This window comes from Columba livia, chromosome 1, assembly GCF_036013475.1.
Source record: "Columba livia isolate bColLiv1 breed racing homer chromosome 1, bColLiv1.pat.W.v2, whole genome shotgun sequence".
In the NCBI taxonomy this organism is placed as follows: domain Eukaryota; kingdom Metazoa; phylum Chordata; class Aves; order Columbiformes; family Columbidae; genus Columba; species Columba livia.
In genome coordinates this window covers 58,139,850-58,160,147 of record NC_088602.1, presented here as the reverse complement: position 1 = coordinate 58,160,147, position 20,298 = coordinate 58,139,850, and the positions used below count along the sequence as shown (strand labels likewise).

At 38.5% G+C, this 20,298-nt stretch overlaps 1 protein-coding gene across 1 annotated transcript in view; it reads right to left on the bottom strand.

Annotated features, from left to right (window-relative positions):
* Positions 1-20,298, bottom strand: part of ITGBL1 (integrin subunit beta like 1) — a 142,477-nt gene that overhangs the window by 2,239 nt on the left and 119,940 nt on the right. Inside the window, exons 8-10 of the mRNA XM_021280694.2 lie at positions 19,981-20,097; positions 5,698-5,844; positions 296-409 (exon numbers count right to left, since the gene is read on the bottom strand). Coding sequence (XP_021136369.1) covers positions 296-409; positions 5,698-5,844; positions 19,981-20,097 — 378 coding nt within the window. The remainder of the gene's footprint in view (positions 1-295; positions 410-5,697; positions 5,845-19,980; positions 20,098-20,298) is intronic.

Below are 20,298 nucleotides of genomic sequence, written 5' to 3'. Positions count from 1 at the left end.
CTGACACTGTACATCCTTTACCAAAAAGCAGTAACTTGTAGCCTATTACAGTAAAAATTGTTGATGAATTTCATGGCTGGCTTACTTATTTAAATTCATACTCATAGTTCAACTGTTGTTTTGAAACCTTAAGTTGATTATCACGCTGCACAAAGAAAAAATTGTAGCAGGTTTGAATAACCAGCAAATGCACTTCCTCCGTCTATGGAGAAAGATGAAGTTGGGCTTTGTCTAACATAATTCCCATCAACACAGTTTGTTTCTCAGAGCAATTAAGTGTTAGCCTGTACTGCACCTGTGCAAATGAGACCATCGTGTTTGTCACAGTCTCTGTCATCGCATTCACAGAAATCGCCCGAAATGTACCATTCCTGTGGTGAACAGATGCACTTTCCACAGTGGCAGGAACCTGAAATCACAAAAATCATTACTCGCAGTCAAAAAGCACTGGCATTTTCAGACTAGAAAATAACATCCCCAGACACACACGTGCACACAGACACATGCGCTTATGCACAAAATTGCTGCCTAAGAAGCTATTGTATAAAAGAAAATAATCAAGCTAAAAGCTTTTTGAATAAAAGGGTTCTTTTTGGGTGAGCTACAGTATGGCAGGACATTACTACTAAAGCTTTGATTTTGTTATTTCACTTAATCAGGACTCACATTTTGAAGTTTCTTTTGGTTCCAGAGACCTGCAATCAGAGCTACTCTTGTCAGTAACTGTTCCTTTTTTTTTACTAGAAAAGCTCAAATTGTCACTGACCCACTGTTAGTGAAGGCAATAAAATCATCCCCAGGACGAAAATGTCTCCCCTCATCTAAAACCTTTAGGGAAGAGTCCACAAAAGACCAGAGGTGCCTAAGACTAACATTTAGATCCCCAAAATCCTCATCACCACAAATGAAGCTGCTCCACCTCCCATGGAGTTACTAAATATTTGCTCTAGGTCAGAGGGAGCTTGTGCACATAATGGGGGTTCAGCAGTTTGCTCATTCCCAAAGAGTACCCCAATGCCCTTGTTGGGATAAGCCACTCTCCTTCTCCTCAGGACCGTCAAGTGACAACCCCATAGGCAAAGAAGGGACTTCATGGTGACATTTGGATGATGCCATAATCCACTGAGCATGAGAAACCTCCCTTTAAGGGAAGATTCAGAGACATCCCTACCTTCAGGAGAAGATTCATGGCTCCGAATCCTGGAGAGGGACAGTTGCCCCCAGGCACTGATGTGTCTGGAAGCATGAGTAGGGTGTGAGAGAGGCTTTCCTGCCTCTAGAAATGCCACTAGGAGATGGCACTTGCTCCTGGCTCAAGGGAGCTGGTGTGTACATAGAATCAGAATCATTTAGGCTGGAAGAGACCGTTCAGATCATCAAGTCCAACCATAGTCTAACTCTGGCACTAAACCATGTCCCTAAGAACCTCATCTACATGTCTTTTAAACACCTCCAGGGATGGTGACTCCACCACTTCCCTGGGCAGCCTGTTCCAATGCCTGACAACCCTTTCTGTGATAAATTGTTCCTCATATTGAATCCAAACCTCCCCTGGTGCAACTTGAGGCCATTTCCTCTCATCCTATCACTTGTTACTTGAGAGAAGAGATCAACCTCCTCCATGCTACAACCTCCTTTCAGGTAGTTGTAGACAGCAATAAGGTCTCCCCTCAGCCTCCTTTTCTCCAGGTTAAACAGCCCCAGTTCCCTCAGCTCATCCTCAGCTGCCTGACCCTGTACAGAGTTCAGAGAGTAAAACAACAAAGTGCGGTGCTTAGTAACTGTTGAGCAAAGATCCTTTTGTGGACTTGGGCCTAAGAACTGGTTACAGCACAAATCAATCCAAACATCTCAAAAAACAAATAAATTATAGCAAAGAATACACATATAGTTTCCAACTATGTGAGGCGGAGTTTAAAAAAAGAGTCACCAAAGAAGCTGTTAAACTTTAACAGAATATGCTTACAAATGTTAGTTATAACATGTATAGTTAAATGCTGTTGAAAATCCCACCCTCCAGCAATATTTCCAGAATGATTCCAGTACAAAGTCATCAATGTGTTTAACGCAATATAAAAGAAAAATACATAGACAGAAGCTTGGCTTGTATCAGAATATAGGCTAAACAGAATTCATGGGTTACTTAACAGGCATGATCCAAAGTGTATAAAATGATGCCATCCATCTATCCATTCCTTTCAGTGACCTCTGAATAAAATCCATAGTAAAAATCCAACGTCTGTCAATAGCAACCATTCTTCCCCTGTTTTTTTCCCATAAATACTGAAACTAAATTCTTTAAAACTTGAGAATAGCCTCAGCAGAGCATCTTTTTTTTTTAATCAATAATGTAAGTAATTTAGTCTTTATCGTAAGCTGACAAAAATTAGCTCATTGCTTAAGAGAAATGTTTTTTTTCTTGTAACATATGGAATCTGTAAATATATACAGGGAGAGCTAGTGACATTTGGGGATGGGAGTATTTGGTTAAGCATCTACTTTTTCCATGAGTTCTGAGTATCGCTTACTGGGCCCAGAAAATACTGACATTCCCTACAAGGATAAAAAATGTCATTGTATGAAGTGGCGGTGGAGGATAGCACACATATTGCATGGTTGCTGTATAAGAGATACACTGAAACATACTTGGTGGTAATTTAAACCTAATGTCTCTGTTTATAGGAACTAGCTGAAAAGAATGATGAACAGTATGAGAATTTTAGTGAAATTAAAGCAGTTAATAAGACCATGACATTATAAGAAACCTGAACTGATTCTGCATAAGCAAGCACTGATGCTGCTACTGATGCTACTGGTAGATGCTCACGACGTTTAAAACTATTTTGCAGAAGATACAGCAAATTTAACACCAAGTCAACCAAGGAAGATCAGGCTCCATAATGTAAAATCTGTTAGGAAGAATGAATGTATCAAGCCTTTTCCCTGAACAGACCATGCTGCTCTGGGAGGCTCCTCAGTTTAATTAAAATGAGTCTAATGAGTTGCAGGGTGTTCCCTGGGATCCTGGCCAGATCCTCTCAGATGGGATTTGGCTCATTACCCAGCCTGCGTCCTGCGCCATTACAGTAGCCATCTGCAGCCCTGCATTTACTGCCAGGGAGGCAGCAGCATGGTGGGTGTTGCTGTTTTCCTTCGGAAGAGTTTTTGCTACAGGTGGCATAGTCAGCGAGCCAAGATTTTGAAAACAGCCCAGGAATGCGGATGTCCAACTTGGCTTATATTAACAGAGTGTAATTTTCTGAAAGTGTTCAGCAGTTACCTGCTGAAAACCAGGACTCCTTAGGGTCTATTAAATCAAACATACAGAAACTCAAAGTCCCTCAATCCATTATAGTGCTTGCATATCTTGGCAGGGTTTCCAGCAAAGACGGAAAACCTAGCATTAGTCCTCAGGCTTGAAATTCCCTTTTATTTGATCAATAATGGTTAATGGTTACTTATTGCTCAATATAGTAAAACAGAAAGAACAATGTGTCAGTTTGGCCTCTGGATAGTGCTGGTCACAATAGCTACAAGCAACATTTTAAAGCATGGGTACCCAGTAAAGTCATGATTTCCAGATACTAATCTAAGCATCAAGAAAATATTTGGATTAAAAAAAAAAAAAAAAAGCTAGGCATAGAAACAAAAGATACAAAAGCTACAAGCAATTTGACTGTCTTTTTGTCTTTTCCTGTGATTCAAATCCTGCTCAGAGAAGCAGCAGGAGATAGTAGCCTCCTTGGATGTTCACTCACCACACACTTCTGGAAGTTATCCTACGTATGTATTTCTCTGCTGAGACAAGTACCTATATGTGACCAGCTGTTGCAATGACGAGGCTGCTATAGCATCAAATTTGACAGACCATTATTATATTGACTGTCCTCAGGGTAAGCTTCCATCACAGGGGAAGCTTACTTGCGCTGGTAGGCCAAAGAATCTTTAAAAAAATAAATCCCACCAGTGTTACTGAATATGGATTTAGGTTCAGGTTTGTAACTCACATAGAACATAAATGCTGTTCCACAGTGCACTACTTAGAAAATGTGGACGTTTGAAGCTTCTGTTCATGCAGCCAGGTTTAAAAGCGCTACTTGCCTGCAGCTGGTTACAACCTGGGGCAAATTTCAGGTGGCTCCAGCCCATGTCAGTGATCAGATCCAAAACCACCCCCCAAGGGGGCACAGCCAACAGAGGGGAAAAAGTCCTCCCGGTCTCTGCAAATTCCTGCCAGATTATCTTGTCCCAAAGCCTCAAAGTAAATTGTTGTCTTGATATACGTGCTCAAAGCTAATTGTTCTCAGAGTAAAACCCACTGGTGGGAATAAATGGCTCTCAGCCATCCTTACAAAAAGGTAGCAGATTATACAAATATCTTTAAATTCAACATAATTTTTGATGTTTATATTTATTTGGAATACTATATAGTGCATTTTATTGATTTTAAGCATATTTGCTCGCCTTCAAGGTTTACAGGAAAAAATCACAGGGGGATCAAGATGTGAGAAGAAAAATTAACTTCTGCAGTAAAACACAGTAACGCCATTTTTCCAGTAACTCAGTATCCTCTTAAACATACAGTAACTTAAAGATAGCCACATCTTTTGGAAACAATAGAGAAACAGCGCAACTTCCTTATTTTCTATGACATCGAGATGACTGGGTGGAAAAAAAAAATAAAACTGTGCAGTGGGGAAGAATTATAAAATGTGATCATACAGGTGGAAGAAGGCCAGGCTGGAATTCCCATTTAAATTTCCTTTGCACTGAAATTAAGATTACCAAATGAACAATGGGAAATCTGCCTGATGTAGAAGGTGCCTAACTGTGTTTTTTTCTAGCTAGAAGATTTCTCCCCTGTCTGTGTAAGGGATATGCAAGCAGAGGAAATGGCACATCCACTCCAGAGTGGATGCATTCTATAATAACCTCCAGCCAGTCCCACCACCCACTTTTTTGTCTGTTCTCTTTCAGACATATTATATACAAAAACAGGCAGTTTGCACTATGAGGAAGCTAAAAAGCCCTCTTTCCAGTAATGTAATTTCCTAGCCTGAAAGGCTACAAGGTAAGAACCTTAGAGAACAATTTCAGATAATCATCAAGACTTTCTAAATTTTATTCCTCCCTGTGGCAATTTTTTTATAGCTGGACTGAAGCTGATGTAACCACCTGAATAAAAATTAGTAAATGACACAGTCTGTGGGATTTGGGGGTGTGGGGGGTGGGTTGCAGATGTCTACCTTTCCTTTTGTTGGGGGAAGGACAATTAAGCATACCAAATGTTGCGGTTAAACACTCTCCTCCACTTACAGTTGTCTGAGACATTACATTTGCCAACTTGCCCACTGCAGTGATGCTGCAAGTAGTGCCCCTGTCCTTCAAATTGGACGAAGCACTAATGGTTAGTTTAGAATGTACAGCTGTTCAATGCAGACCATCAGATAAACACATGCAGGAAATTATATACTATTAACAAATTGCATAGGAGAGCGATGCTGCTGTGGTGGGTGTTTGACAAAATGGATGTAAGTGCATTAAACAGACAAATATAACATCCTTTTAATAATAGGTGCCTTTGTAAGAAAGGGTTTCTGAACAACAACCCACTGCCATGCACATTAATCTTCCAGAACATGACCATTTTCCTCTGCCAGGGCACTGACATGAGGCAGCTCAGCTGCCAGTTCTTACCCTTCCCCGAGCATAATATGCCATCCGCTGACTCGCAGAGACTCCTGCTCTCCTCCTCCGTCATGTTGCACTTCCTTGAATGTTGGCACATCTTTCCAAACCACCCGTCCTGGCAAATGCATCGGCCACATGAGCAGATACCATGGCCTGTAATGACAACAAGGTTTCTTATGAGCAAAACAAAGCAGAAAGCAGTGGCTGCGGTCGCAACTGAGAGCATCTCCAGACCTCTGCAGTGTGAAGTGCACACCATGGGATAGACAGACAAATAGATGGACAGCACAGTGTCCAGGCAGGGTTGCCTTCTTCAGTTCTCTCATTCTTGTGTTAAACAGGGTACCCTAGTGATGTGCAGAAAAGTGTAGGTATGGCTCCCCTCATTTGAAAAGCTCAGCATCAACTCAACTCTATGGGATGTGCCCTAATCCACAGTGCATTGAGGACAGACACAACACTTTCCTTCCCAAGTCTTTAATCCTGCAGCCTCGTGCTGAAGTCTCACCTACATATCCCATACTGTCGCCTGAAGAAGCAGACCCCGGCACAGGGCAGGGAGCAGCACAGTACACAGCTGAACAGGGAAGGGAGATAAAGGCCCATTACTGCTGGTTGTCTGCTGCAGTGCATGGAGCAGCTGACGTGCAAAAACTGTACTTAGCATACTCTGCAATTACTGCAGACTAATTCATAGAGTAAAGGATGAAGATAATTCCTCCAGGGTCTCATGCAACTGATAAACTAGTTGTACATAAAACCAACTGGCAACCTGCAAAGAGTTCCTCTCCTGACTGTAACAACACCCTGTTTCTGTTCTACATCTCTTCTCCAGACAAAGCCATCCCAGCTCAGCGGTTTAACTGGTTTGGCACTTTCATTCCTGTTACTGTAGTGAAATGCTCCGGGAGGAGCAGGAAGAAGGAAGAGACCAAAGAATTCTCCAGAGCAAACGCTTGTATGAGTCCAAGGCAGGACTTCTCAGAAGAGTGGTCAGGGTACCATGGAGGGTTCTCTCCACAGGGACACAGACTTGTCAGTTCTGAGATCAAGACAAGAAGCCTGAATGAGAGGGAAGGTGGACAGGCAAAGGAAGAATAAAGTAGCAAGGACATAGCTATCAAAAGGTAATTAATAATAAGAGAGGGAAATGGGGAGAAATGAAAGAAAGAGGAATGAGAAAAAACAAAATGGAGGAAAAGTAGAAAAGAATACACTCCGAAATGTTAGAGAAAGAAGGACGGATAATGACAAGTGAGGGTAAGGTCAAGGAAACCATAAAACAGTGGTCAAAGACAGAGTTTAGATGCTATAATCAATGTTTAAGAAAAAAGGGTGCAAAAAAGAGAGGCGAAATAAAATTTTTGATAATTATTTGTCCAAAGACTAATAAAAAAGGAAAATATGTTGAACAGAAAACTGATGGGCAAATCTGGCCTGGAAGAAGGGAAAAGTACCAACAAATGCAGACAAGAATACAGAAATGTTAAGGAGAAGAATAATAGATGTTTCCCAGTCAGAATTTCACTTTTCAACCTTGAATAACATTTCCACAGCAGAGAAGATCATTCCTTAGCTAATTAGTTGACTGGGCTTAAAAGAAGCAAATTATACATACCAGTGACTTTTGTCCTATCTTACCTGCTACGTAGAGCCAGAGAGTGGAAGAGAATGAGATAATATGGGAGGATGGACTGGGATGAAGGGAACAAGCAGTAGGAGTATCTGGCAAAGCACTGAGCTGTAGGATGCAGAAAAGCAAAGCAGCAATTTTACTGTTCTAATTTGTGGACTTCTTATGATGCAACAGTGCAGCTTGACATTGGAAACTGGGAGGCAGCACTGACAGAAGACGAAAGGAGAAACAAAACTTGTAGAATGCTATAAGTGGAATTCCTTGTTTTACTGATGGCCAAATACTCTACTAATAATTTAAATTAGAAAGTACTGGAAGCTCCAAAGTCTTGGAGCCATCATTTCCAGCAATCTAAATGTCCAGAATAATTTTGTACCCCAGATTGTGCATTTTTTTAAAAAAAAATATTATTACCTATACAAATTAAAATGCTCAGTAACAATGACGCAGGCTTATTATGAGAGTATTCATCCCCACTTCTGCAAGCGATATTCAGCAATTACAAATTTACATATATGCATTTGACATATATAAAATATTAAAAATTAATAACTTGCAACTACAGAGGTTTGATTCTACTTTAACTTCTGTGTTAGACTGGGAAACAATAACAGCTATACCACAAACCAAAATAAAAGAGGAAGAAAACAAGCATATATACTTTCCCATATACTCCTTCCAGGTAGGTGGAATGCATTGTTTACATTTACTTACTATAGCTAAGCTTGTGTCAGATCATTTTTATTTGCATTATCTATTTTTTATTAGTAACATATAGATTAGATTTGAGAATAGCTCAACCATTGAAAAGCAAAATATACAACTGGATATTGGTGTTGGAAAATTATTTGTGGAGATACAAATACTTGTATTCATTTTAGCAGAGAATAGTAAGCAATCTGTGCTGATTTCACTGAGAAAATAATTCTGTATAATCTTTCTTCTATAGTCATTGTGATTTATAGAATGCAGAGACTGGTCATGCCTGTAAAGCCTTTACACAAGTCAAATAAAAAGGTAATGAATAATCTATTAATATAGAGTAAACAGAGTTTACCACATAGAATTTTTACATACATCTTTCTGAGATGACCATTCCTCTCCTTTTTTATGCCATATAGATCCTCAAAATATAAATTATTTGTTTGTCTCAAGTAATCCATTGTACCCAAATAATATTGACTTGTATCTGACACCAGATTGGACAGCTGCAGTTCTTCGCATGCAAGTACTCAGCCCAATGGCTGTTAACTCCTATAATATCTATCTTCTCTTTGTGCTAGCCTGTGAAAAACTGCTTTACAATGTTTCATTACATTCTTCCTTCTTGCAAAGGTTCTTTGCATTTGTCTGAAGGCGTCCAAACAAAAGGAAAGGCCAAAACATTATAAGCAACAGCGTTCTGTTGAATGTAATATTCAAATTGCCTTCAAAGTGTCTTAGTTTCATTCCAATGAATCCCAGATTCTCAAAGTTATGTGCAAGAGCAGCAACAAAATGTGCTGCTCTTGCTTGTAGGCCCTTTTAGATCTGAATATAATTGCCTCCATAGAGGAGAATAAAATTCAAGAATATAGCAATCATAGAGCAAAGGGAAAAAGGAAAATCTCTAATCAAAGAAGTCCAGCCCAACTGAATTGGCCAACATGATAAAATATTGATTTAACTATCCAGATTAAGCAGATTCACTGGAAAGTGTTGGTCATCAATTCAGATTTAACAGAAAACACTAAATTACAAAAAAAAAAAAAAAATCACATGTTGCAATGGCTCTGACACTATAGATCTTCATTCATCACAATCTGTGTTAATGAACATTTAAATATATTACAGAATGTTTTAAACATTAATCTCCTGTGAAGAAAAAAAACTGTGATGAAGGAGAGGCAAAGGAGAGAAAAAGATAATGTTGTGGATACTGTTTCTTTGTTTAGAATTATCAATAAATCAAATAACTGTAAGATTTAATGTGAAATATGAATGCAGCAATAAAGTAAACTGTGACCAATTACTAGTGCGGGTCCATTATAACTCAAATGAACCCAAATCAAACTGGACACCAGGATGAATTATTTCTTACCATGCCTGGAAATAAAACTGTGTGGTTGTAAGAACTTCAGTTTAGGACTACTCATGGAACTGTTGTCAGAGTTCCCAAAAAACCTACAAGATCCTTTTCTAACAAAAAAGGCACTACTACATGGAAATGTCTCTGTGATGAAAAAGGGTAAGTAATCATTGCAGAGGAGGCTGGTTCATATTTGTAGACTAATTGAATATCATCAGATGATGTTCACAAAGGGAAAACTGAGTTAAGCCCTAAACAAAATTTGGCACATCAGAAGAAGTTTCTCAAATGAATATAATAAATATATCATAAAGTCAGTATTAATCAGAAATGGTGAAACAAAATTTCAGATATAAAAATATGAATTTGAATGTCCTGTATGAAGAACTGATCTGATAGTCAAACAACATTTCTCCACAGTAAGAGAGAAGTCCCTCCAGGTCTAATGGTGGAGAGATGCTACGAGACAGGAATGAGAAGGCTGCACAGCCAAAGAAAGTAAAATGAAATAGATAGCAACCAATATAAATGAGAAACTTTGCTGTGAATAAAATGGACATAAAATGAAAGAAAAAAACCTGTAACAGGATGAAAAATAAGAAGTTTTAAAAGTGTACTAGAAATATGAAAAATCTCAGCATAATGCAGGATCTCTGAGTTAGAGCAATACAGCAAATGAAACAAATATTTCTCTCTGTATTTAAATAGAAACAGAATTTTCTTTCTTTATTACAGGACTATGATAAAGAATTTGCTATTATATTATTAACATAAGAGAATATTAAACAACATCTATCTGGGAGAAATATTCCTAAGTCAACAGGCTTCATTAGCCTTCCCCAATATGCTAAAAAATGTTAGTAAAAGTATTATTGGATCACTGATTTTTATTTTTTAATTTTTATTTTTATTGAATATGAGAATGTCATAAGACTGGGACAGTTGTGACAACTGCAGTTAGAGAAACCTAATATAAATGTGAAGCAAAACACTGATTGTCTACTATATTTTCATAATAGGTTGCTTATTATTGTCCAAATCTAATAAAAGTGGACTGTGGCTCCAATTAGAGCAAGACAACAGGCAGGGAACTCACTAAAAATTTCAAATGAAACACTGCAGTGAGAAGGGCTAATACCATCCTCATATGCATATAACAGTAGAGAAGCAAGTAGGAACAGAAATGAGTAGGAATGTTTAGAGAAATGATGAGGTGGACATTAAAGTCCTGCAGCTTCCTGTGATATCCATGTTTAAAGAGATTTTTAAAAACTTGGAAGAGTCCCAAAAAGTTACAAAGAGAGAATTCAAAGGGCAGAGAAAGGGCATGTGGAAAGAACTGGAAAGATCTCTGCTCAGTCTATTGGAAGAAAAACAACAACAAAACAACAAAGAAACAAACAAAAACAAACAAAAAACCCAAACCAAACAAACAAAACCAAACAACAACAACAAAACACACACACAAAAACAAAACGAAGAAGTATTTCAATTTCAACAGGATCTGAACTACCTCCTCTCAATGAGGGTTCTCAAACTACCGGAGAAATACAAAGCAAGAACCATGGAGAAAAGCTGATACTGCCACATTCATCTGAGAAACGAAACAGCGTTTCCAACAAGGAAGATGAATATTGGAACAAACTTTCTAGTGATGTTGGCATGGGCTGCTCATGTCTTGGAGTCTTCAGAGCAGAGCATGGTCTTGTCTGAGACAGGTTTTAGTTGCACACAGACTTTAGTACAAGGGAATCCTGAGTATAGTGTGATGACTATTTATGCCTAATATACGAAGTTCAACACATAAGCCCTTTTTGGCTTTGCAAATTAATATCTATTTATCAACTTAAATGTTGATGCATTGGCAACTGCTGCTCATTTCAACAGAAAGATTCAATTCAAATGCTTTTTACAAACCTAAGTCATATTTTATGCTGTCTGAGAAGCTAAACAAAGTAGGTTCTCTGTGCATCTAGGTGAAGCGTCAGCTTTTCATACACCTGTACAAATGTCTGGGTGACCAGGATAGAGATCTGTAGTGCATTTAAAAGAAAAAATAGGAAAGTAAAATTAGCTAAGTAAAACCAAAGTAATGTAACACAGAATATACCATACACATTAATGCCTGTACTGGCTACATTGGTCACCCTCATATTTAATTCAACACCTACTGATCCTTTTGAATTTATCTGTTGCTGCCCCTGGATGTACCTCAGAGCCAGGATGAAGTAGTTAAGTGCAAGCATACAGGCACTGAATCATTAACTCTTCACTTAGTGTTGTCAAAATAAAACCCTAAATCACAATAGCTTTGTGCCAGGTAGGCTCACTTCTCCACTAGTTAATACGGTAATTTTCACTTATTTTAGCACCAGTTTTACTCATGTTGTTTGTTTGGTTGGTTTTTTTCCCCAAGAGAACCAATTGCATTTTCCAGTAACAATTACCATAATAAAAATTCTCTATTAAAAAGTATAAAACTGTCTAGTGAATTCTGTAACAATTATTCAGTATTTCAGATTCTTCAGTCAAAAGAAGATTCTTCAACAGAAAAGACGGAAAACCTAGGAAATAAAGTAATACTTGAACAGGAAACAGAGTGAAATTATGGGTTCAATCCAGATGTCTGGTGCCATTTGGCATACCCTAAGATACCAAGGACAACCTCCTAATAGCAGCAGTTATGCAGGCAGCCCTGTGTCCTTGTGGAGTTGAGCTGGGGACAGGCAGGGTAGCCCTGGGCATCAGAAATCCTACAAAGTGCCTAAGTTTAGGCAACTGCAGTCTTTGAAATGATGTCCCATGTAGTCTCAGAAGCCATGGTAGAGTCAGGAATTGAATTCATATTTCCGAATCTTCAGACCAGGCAGTGCCAAAAGCTGTCATCAGCTGGGAGGATGGCTGGGTTTATTTTTATCTCTTAATCTGAATTTTAGATATATTAGAAAGTTCTGTAAATGTCTTATATACTTCTGTTATGTGAAGAAACATTAGTGAAAGAAATGAAGAAATCATCTGACTGCAACTGCACCATAACATTAATACTTAGCTTTACTTAATGAAGCATATAATTAATCATATTTCTCTCATTTTTATGGTTATGATCTTATTGATCCTCATAAGAACATGCTATCTGAAAATATTTGTGCTTCACTGAGCAGATGACTAGAACAAATGTCATTCATTATTTCTGCAGTATGGACCTGTAACTTTCACCAAAAATAGTTCACAGTTTATGTTATATATCTCTAACATAAAATAACATATATTTATATTTAAAGGAAAAGAAAAAAAAAAAAGTATATAAAGGCAGTACTTCTGCTGAATCAAATTACTCAGCCCAGCTGGATAGTAGTGAAAATTTTATATTAAAGGGAGATGGCAATTAGGGGAAAGTTATACCACTCTTTTAAGAGGGAGTACTTCCATCCTTGTGGTGACTGTGTGATCCTAGAATACTTCATTAATTGTAAGAATATGATGTGGAAGCTTCTGTCTCTATTGTAAAAGTATAAAACATTGGAAAACTTGGAATTGTAGCTTTAAGTGTATGTACGCCTCATAAAACACAGCTTTTCCCTTGTTCTCTGCCAATACATAGAGTCTTAAGGCTGGTGTGAATGATCTATGAATGGAAATGTGTAGGTAAGCACAAGAAGAAACACCAGAATGAGGTTAAAAATATGATCTGGATTGATAACCAACAATACATTCACAGCAGTAAAACTGAATTGTCAAATTGTCAAAATTGTCAAAACCAGAAGGTCTGCACTCTGGTGAAACAATGGTATGATGACTTGGCAGCAGAAGACCATGTGCTCAACAACAAAGGATGTCAACACAGACACAGTGCATAACACGTCATTCCTTTCCCTGTGAGCCCAAGAATGGCATTGTCCTAAGAACGTAAAAAATGAGTAAGCAGAGACAACAGGCACCAAACTTGCCTAAAACTTGCAGAGAAGAAAGTAAACAAAATTATGAATCATGAATCATAAGGATCATCCTACCTTTTGGGTCCTAAATGATTAAAAGATGTGTCTAAAAAACAGTTTGTTGTTGTCAGCCAAGATGAAGCAAAAAAACGTACTGAGAACTTGGTGGGTGGCATCTTTTGTCCATCTTCTATGTCACACACAAGTGACTCTGACCAAACTACTTAAATACAGACACTTTGATGCTTGTATGTGGGTATGAGAATGCATGTGAATGAAATTGGGAAGAGAATGTGTCTGAGTGGTGAAAATTAACTTACTTGGGAATTTTATTAAAAAGAATGTTAACTCCACCTCCCATAAAATCTCATGTAGAGTTTCGCTGCACTGGTTTCCCACAGTCAGAGGACAGGGAGGTGTGAAGGCAGATCAGAGTTAGGAGGGAAATATTAATTACCTCGGCATTTCCTCTAATAATAAATCAGCTCCTCCAGCTTCTATGAGCCTTTATATTACAACCAGTATCTCAAAGCAATGAAAACTAATGCCTTTTACCAAAAGGCATTGGTATAAGCAAAAAAGTATAGCTGCATTTACTCTTTGATGTAACAGGATATGACATGTCATAACACAACTGGATTCCCTGCAGTGTTAGGATTATATTTTGATGTGCCATGACCAAAACAAATAGATAAAAACTCATCAAATTTAATTTGCTCACTTGAAAATAAACAAATCAGACTTCTGAAAATATTCTATTATTACCAAAGAACTGGCTTAATGGGATGACCAGAGGCTTAGTTGTTTCTTAGTGTTGAGAACAGTGCAGACTTTAATTACTAAATATTAAAAGGTCTTATCAAAGTTTATTATCTAATTGGTGGCCCACTATATGAAGCACAGACTGAAATACTTGCATAAACCAAAACGGGAGCATCCCTAGAAATATGTAAGGGCTTTGCTTATGAGTTGCCTATTATGAAGTTCAACCTTGCTAGTAACTCAAGTCAAGAACTTGTGTGGAGATACAACCACTTTTTTACTATTTCTGTTGGGTTTATTTTTATTGTAGTGTTTTCAAACAACATAATCCTGCACCAGCCAGTAGCATGCAGAGGACCCAAAAGGGCTTCTGTTCTATTCCTTCAATATTGCTACTTTTCTATGACAAGAACTCACAGTTAAGAGAATAATGGTCCAGAGAACAAATCAAAATGTGTGGAGTTAAGAGCATTATGGAATCAATTTCAAATTGATCTTTCCTGTTGTCCTGAATTCTAGTTGCCTGTCTGCCCTGAATCCTGAAAGGGAACGGAACATAATGGACAACAGTCAACACAGTGATGACTGGACACAGTAGGGGAACAAATAACACTTGAAATCTCAGGACACTTCTGTGGCTAGCAGTACAGCCATAACGTCAGAGGAGAGAGAGAAATATTTCTCACCAGGATACAAGATAAGTAAATATCAAACCTGGTGTACATCGGTGACATAGCTGTGCCAAGAAAGAACTTTTGCTGGCAAACCTGGCAAATAGGTCAAGGGAGGTGATTCTACTCTGCTCCCATGAGACCCTACCTGGAGTACTGCGTCCAGTTCTAGGGTTCCCCGTAGAAGAAAGACATTGCCCTGTTGAAACGGGTCAAGAGGAGGGCTGCAAAAAATGGTCAGAGGGCTGGAACACCTCTCCTGTAAAGAAGGGCTGAGAAAGTTAGGATTGTTCAGCCTGGAGAAGAGAAGGCTCCAGGGAGACCTTATTAAAGCCTTTCAGTACTTAAAGGGGGCTTATAAGAAATATGGAAAAAGATTTTTTCCAAGTCCTGTAGTGACAGGACAAGGGGTGCTGGTTGAAAATGAAATAGGGTAGGGTTTAGATTGGACATTAGGGAGAAATTGTTTACTATAAGGGTGTTGTGACATCAGAACATGTTGCCCAGAGTAGTTGTGGAGCGCCCATCATTGAAAGTGTCCAAGGTTCAGTTGGGCGGGGCTTTGAGCAACCTGACCTAGTGAAAGATGTCTCTGCCCATGGCAGGAGGGTTGAGCTAGATGATCTTTAAAGGTCCCTTCCAATACAAGCCATTCTATGATTCTGCGATTCTATAATTCTATGAATCCATTTCTAATAGCAGAGTGCCATGAAATAGATATCGAGTCCTCCTGCAACCTCTGTCTCTGTGGGGACGTAATGTCTCTATTCCTGATACTGCAATGATGGACAGCTGAATTTATAAGGGAATGACTCACTACAATCATGCAGAAACATGGTAATAGGGTCTCACTCAGTTGTACCCTAATTTGTCATATCTTTCGCCTCATGTCTTTCCACTACTGCATAAACAGCTGGTCTGGAAAGTAAGCTATTAATCAATCTCTGCTGGTCAGAGAAGGCCAGTAACAATTCTTATTCAAATCATTTAGGCTGTCATTCACATTTCTCATTTCAGCATGCATTTAATCTGAAAATGCTGGTCTTCCTTCCTTCTGCTTTACAGGCACTAAGTGCTCACTGTCAGACCCTGCACATTCACAGAGTCCAGCTTAAAATTCTCTGAAGCCAAAGGTACTAGCAAGGGTTTATGTCTTGACAATGACTGCCTAGGTAGCAATAATGGTAGAAAAGAGGAACAAAAAGAGGAGAAGGAGCAAGGAAGGAATAAGAAGGATTGCAAACTGGCTTAAGGAGAAAAGCCAGAGAGTGGTAGTCAATGGTGCAGAGTCTAGTTGGAGGCCAGTATCTAGTGGAGTGCCTCAGGGGTCAGTACTGGGGCCAATATTATTCAATATATTCATTCACGATTTAGACGAGGGAATTGAGTGTACTATCAGCAAGTTTGCTGATGACACTAAGCTGGGAGGAGTGGCTGACACACCAGAAGGCTGTGCTGCCATCCAGCGGGACCTGGACGGGCTGGAGAGTTGGGCGGGGAATAACCTGATGAAATTTAACAAGGGAAAGTGTAGAGTCCTGCATCTGGGCAGGAACAACCCCAGGTTCCAGTATAGGTTGGGAAATTACATATTAGAGAGCAGTGTAGGGGAAAGGGACCTGGGGGTCCTGGTGGACAACAGGATGACCGTGAGCCAGCACTGTGCCCTTGTGGCCAGGAAGGCCAATGGCATCCTTGGGTATTTTACAAGGGGGGTGGTTAGTAGATAGAGAGAGGTTCTCCTTCCCCTCTACTCCATTCTGGTGAGACCCCATCTGGAGTATTGTGTCCATTTCTGGACCCTTCAGTTCAAGAAGGACAGGGAACTGCTGGAGAGAGTCCAGCATAGGGCAACAAAGATGATTAAGGGAGTGGAGCACCTCCCTTATGAAGAAAGGCTGAGGGAGCTGGGTCTCTTTAATTTGGAGAAGAGGAGACTAAGAGGGGACCTTATTAATGTCTATAAGTATATAAAAGGTGAGTGCCATGAGGATGGAGCCAGGTTCTTCTCGGTGGCAAACAATAATAGGACAAGGGGTAATGGGATCAAGCTGGAACACAAGAGGTTCCACTTAAATTTGAGAAGAAACTTCTTCTCAGTGAGGGTGACAGAGCACTGGAAAAGGCTGCCCAGGGAGGCTGTGAAGTCTCCTTCCCTGGAGACATTCAAAACCCACCTGGACATGTTCCTGTGTGACCTCATCTAGGCATTCCTGCTCTGGCAGGGGGATTGGGCTAGATGATCTTCTGAGGTCCCTTCCAATCCGAAACATACTGTGATACTGTGATAAGCAGTTCAGCAAGAGGTGTCAAGAGGTTCAGGCTGAGATGGACAAACCCAAAAGGAGAAGAGATGTGTACCACTAGTGCAAAATTAATGAGAGACGTTCTGTGATTAGGTAAGTTGCAAAATGGAAAATAAAATTTGTAGAATTTCCTAAAAAGGGAGATATGGGAAATACTATATCTCAAAGGAAACATTCAAATGTTATCAGGATAGAAAGTGGTAGCCAAGCAAAACATCTGACAGTTACTAAAGAGGAGGGTTGAAGCTATCAATAACATCACAGTCTACTGAGGATCTGAAGAGGATAACTTGTTAAATGGTGAGCAAACAGCAAGCTACAATTGATGAGGGATTCTTTGAAGAGAAACATTCCTGTACTTAGCACTTACACCTAGATAGCTGCTGTCTTAAGTTACTGGGGGTGGGGGGGTGACCTCTTGAGGCAGGTGGATCAGAAGCACAGATGGACACCAGATGATCAAAGAAAATAAGATTTCAGGATTTGCCAGCAATTAAAAAAAAAAAAGGAGAGAGACGGGAAAAGAGAGGATGTACTCCAGAGCTCCAGCAGCCAAGAGAAGGAAAAGTGGTGTAAGAAAGAGAACTGAATGATTAGTAAGACATCTATGCTTGTTAATTTTAATTTCAGTGCACTTCATATGCAAGAACTAGAGAAGTGTAAACAAGGAAACACTTGTGTGGCATAAGACCAGAAACAGAGCAAAGGAAAACCAGTTCTTAACTGTAAAAGAATGAAAGTGAATGGAATAATGCAATAAAAATAGTATAGGAGCATGCTTCAAGCAGTAAATGACAACCACATCTAGAATAATAATAATAAAAAAAAAAAATCTCAACTTATACTTAGAAATATAACAGACAGAACAAGAAACACAATATCAAGAATATGAAAAAGTAAACAGCCAATGATTTACCACCAGAATCCAAACAGATGTACTACAGAAATCCAGCAAATTTTACAGGATGGTATTAGCAGTGGCATGACTTCTGACTGGCAAGACCAAAACTCTAGAGACCAGCTTCACCCCACCAAGTTCAGAGAACTGTGAATGTGCAGAGATGTTCTAGTCTCCCTTGAGGCACTTCAGAGTTCAGCTCAGATCCTGGTGGATTTAATCATCACCTTGTGCCATGCTTCCTCCTCTCCCTTTTCTTACAAGAAAGACCAGGACAATAGGATTCTTGATTTGGCGCTTATTCTACAGGTTTGGGGAAAGAACTAGGAATAAACTCAGCTCTCTGGAAGAGCAAAAATCACAGGGTGGGGCTTTTGAAGTCCTGTTAAGAGATGCTGTGCAGTGCAATTTCAAACAGGGCACAGTCACTTGAATTGTGTTTTCCCATATAACTCCTTTTCCCTGCAGAGAATCATTCACAACTAAACTGGCAGCTGGAATGGAAGCGGAGAAGTTGAGCTTGCTTGAGACTGCAACTGATTCATAAGTTCATGAGCTGGGTTTCCTTTCCAAATTTTGAAATAAAAATAGAAAATAAACTTAAAGAATATGAGTTCTAAAGTAATCAATTATTTTCTGCCCTTCTCTTTGGACAAGGCTATTAAGATTAAAGGGTGGAAATTATTCAGGTGGAGTGTCTCTTCCACAGTAAAAAATGGGACACTGGCTCAGGTGTTGAGGTGATTATTCATTTGAGTCTGAGGTGCTCTAGCCAGCAACGAAAATTAATATTATCACTGTATCCTTCCTAATAAGAAAAAACTGACGTTTTTTTCTACAATTTTTAAAAATGTGCAATAAAATTAGCAGTATTAACATTGAAGCATTGTCATCAAATAATGTAAAATATGAATGACACAAAGGGAAGAGATATTGGTTCCCGACTACTTAATTTGTAATAAATATGGCCCAGCTTCTCAGTGCTTTTATCTGCTTTCATGTCCTTCAAACAAAATTAAATTCCAAATCTTTCTTTATCTACACATTCATATTATTGGATTACACTGAATGTTATCAACTATTACTATGGCCAGTTAGACATTTGAATTAGAATTTTCCATGTGTGCCTATATTCTGCACACAGAGACTTTGAAGAAATATTCCCTGTAGTCAGATTTTTCATGTACACAAAGATTATGAAGCAATAGGGTTTTTTTCTTACAAAGAAATAAGGAATATCATTAAATGTGTCATTGTTCATATAAACTGCTTTGTTAGTATTAAGAATCAAAGAGTAAATTTAAAAATAAAGTGAATAAAATCTAGAAAGAGAGCATTTGAGTTGAATGCTACTCACCTGTTTTTAAAATACCATATGCTGTGTATGCATTTACATATCTAAAAACTAACCTGACATACTGCTTAACACCAGCACACATGACTGAAAAATCGACAAGTGAGGTTTTCACTGTCAACATTAAAATAAAAAGTCTACATGTAAAATGACTATGATAATGTAGCTCAAGTATTTTTGATTCTTTTGTAATATATTTTTACTACTTTTTTAGAAAACAGACATACCATTGTCAGAGAACATGAAATATTCAAAAACATTGCTGGTCATTATTAACTTTAGGTAAAAAAACATTCTCAGTAAAACATCAACCAAACACCAGTGCAAAATTACTAAACCCAAAGTAAAATAACCTAATTTTTCAGGTTTTCCTTCAAATGTTTGTATTTTTCTCTAATTAACACTGGTGGAATTTGGGATATAGTCAATCACTTAGGTTTATTCTATTAGGTATATTTAATCTACTTCATTGTTACTGTTTCTGAAGCTTGAAAATAAATATTCACTAACATTCAATATTTATATAGATTATTTCTAACAAAAATCTATAATCTATTGTAACTAATCTAGAGTGACACCATGTTATAAAATGAGAGGGAACAGAAAGTTATGAACTGTCAAGATTTATATTAATTATACTACGTTAAGTGAAGGCATACCCCCACAGACATCGCCGTCTGCATTTTCACACTGTCGATCATCACATTCACAGTTTTTGCCATGGACTCTGTTGTCTCCTGGAGGGAAACAAGTGCATTGGCCACATTCACACCTCCCTGTAAGAAATAAACAATTGTTACAGTCATGATTTCAGTAAAGCAAAATAAAGGAAATTAAATAATCACACTTATTCTACGCCCTAACCTCTAAAGACAAACTACAAGTCACTCTGTATGAATTAAAGTATGCACAAAAACACTATTAAAACAAATCAAACCAAAACAAAACTATCCCTCTTCCATGAACACCAGAAGCAA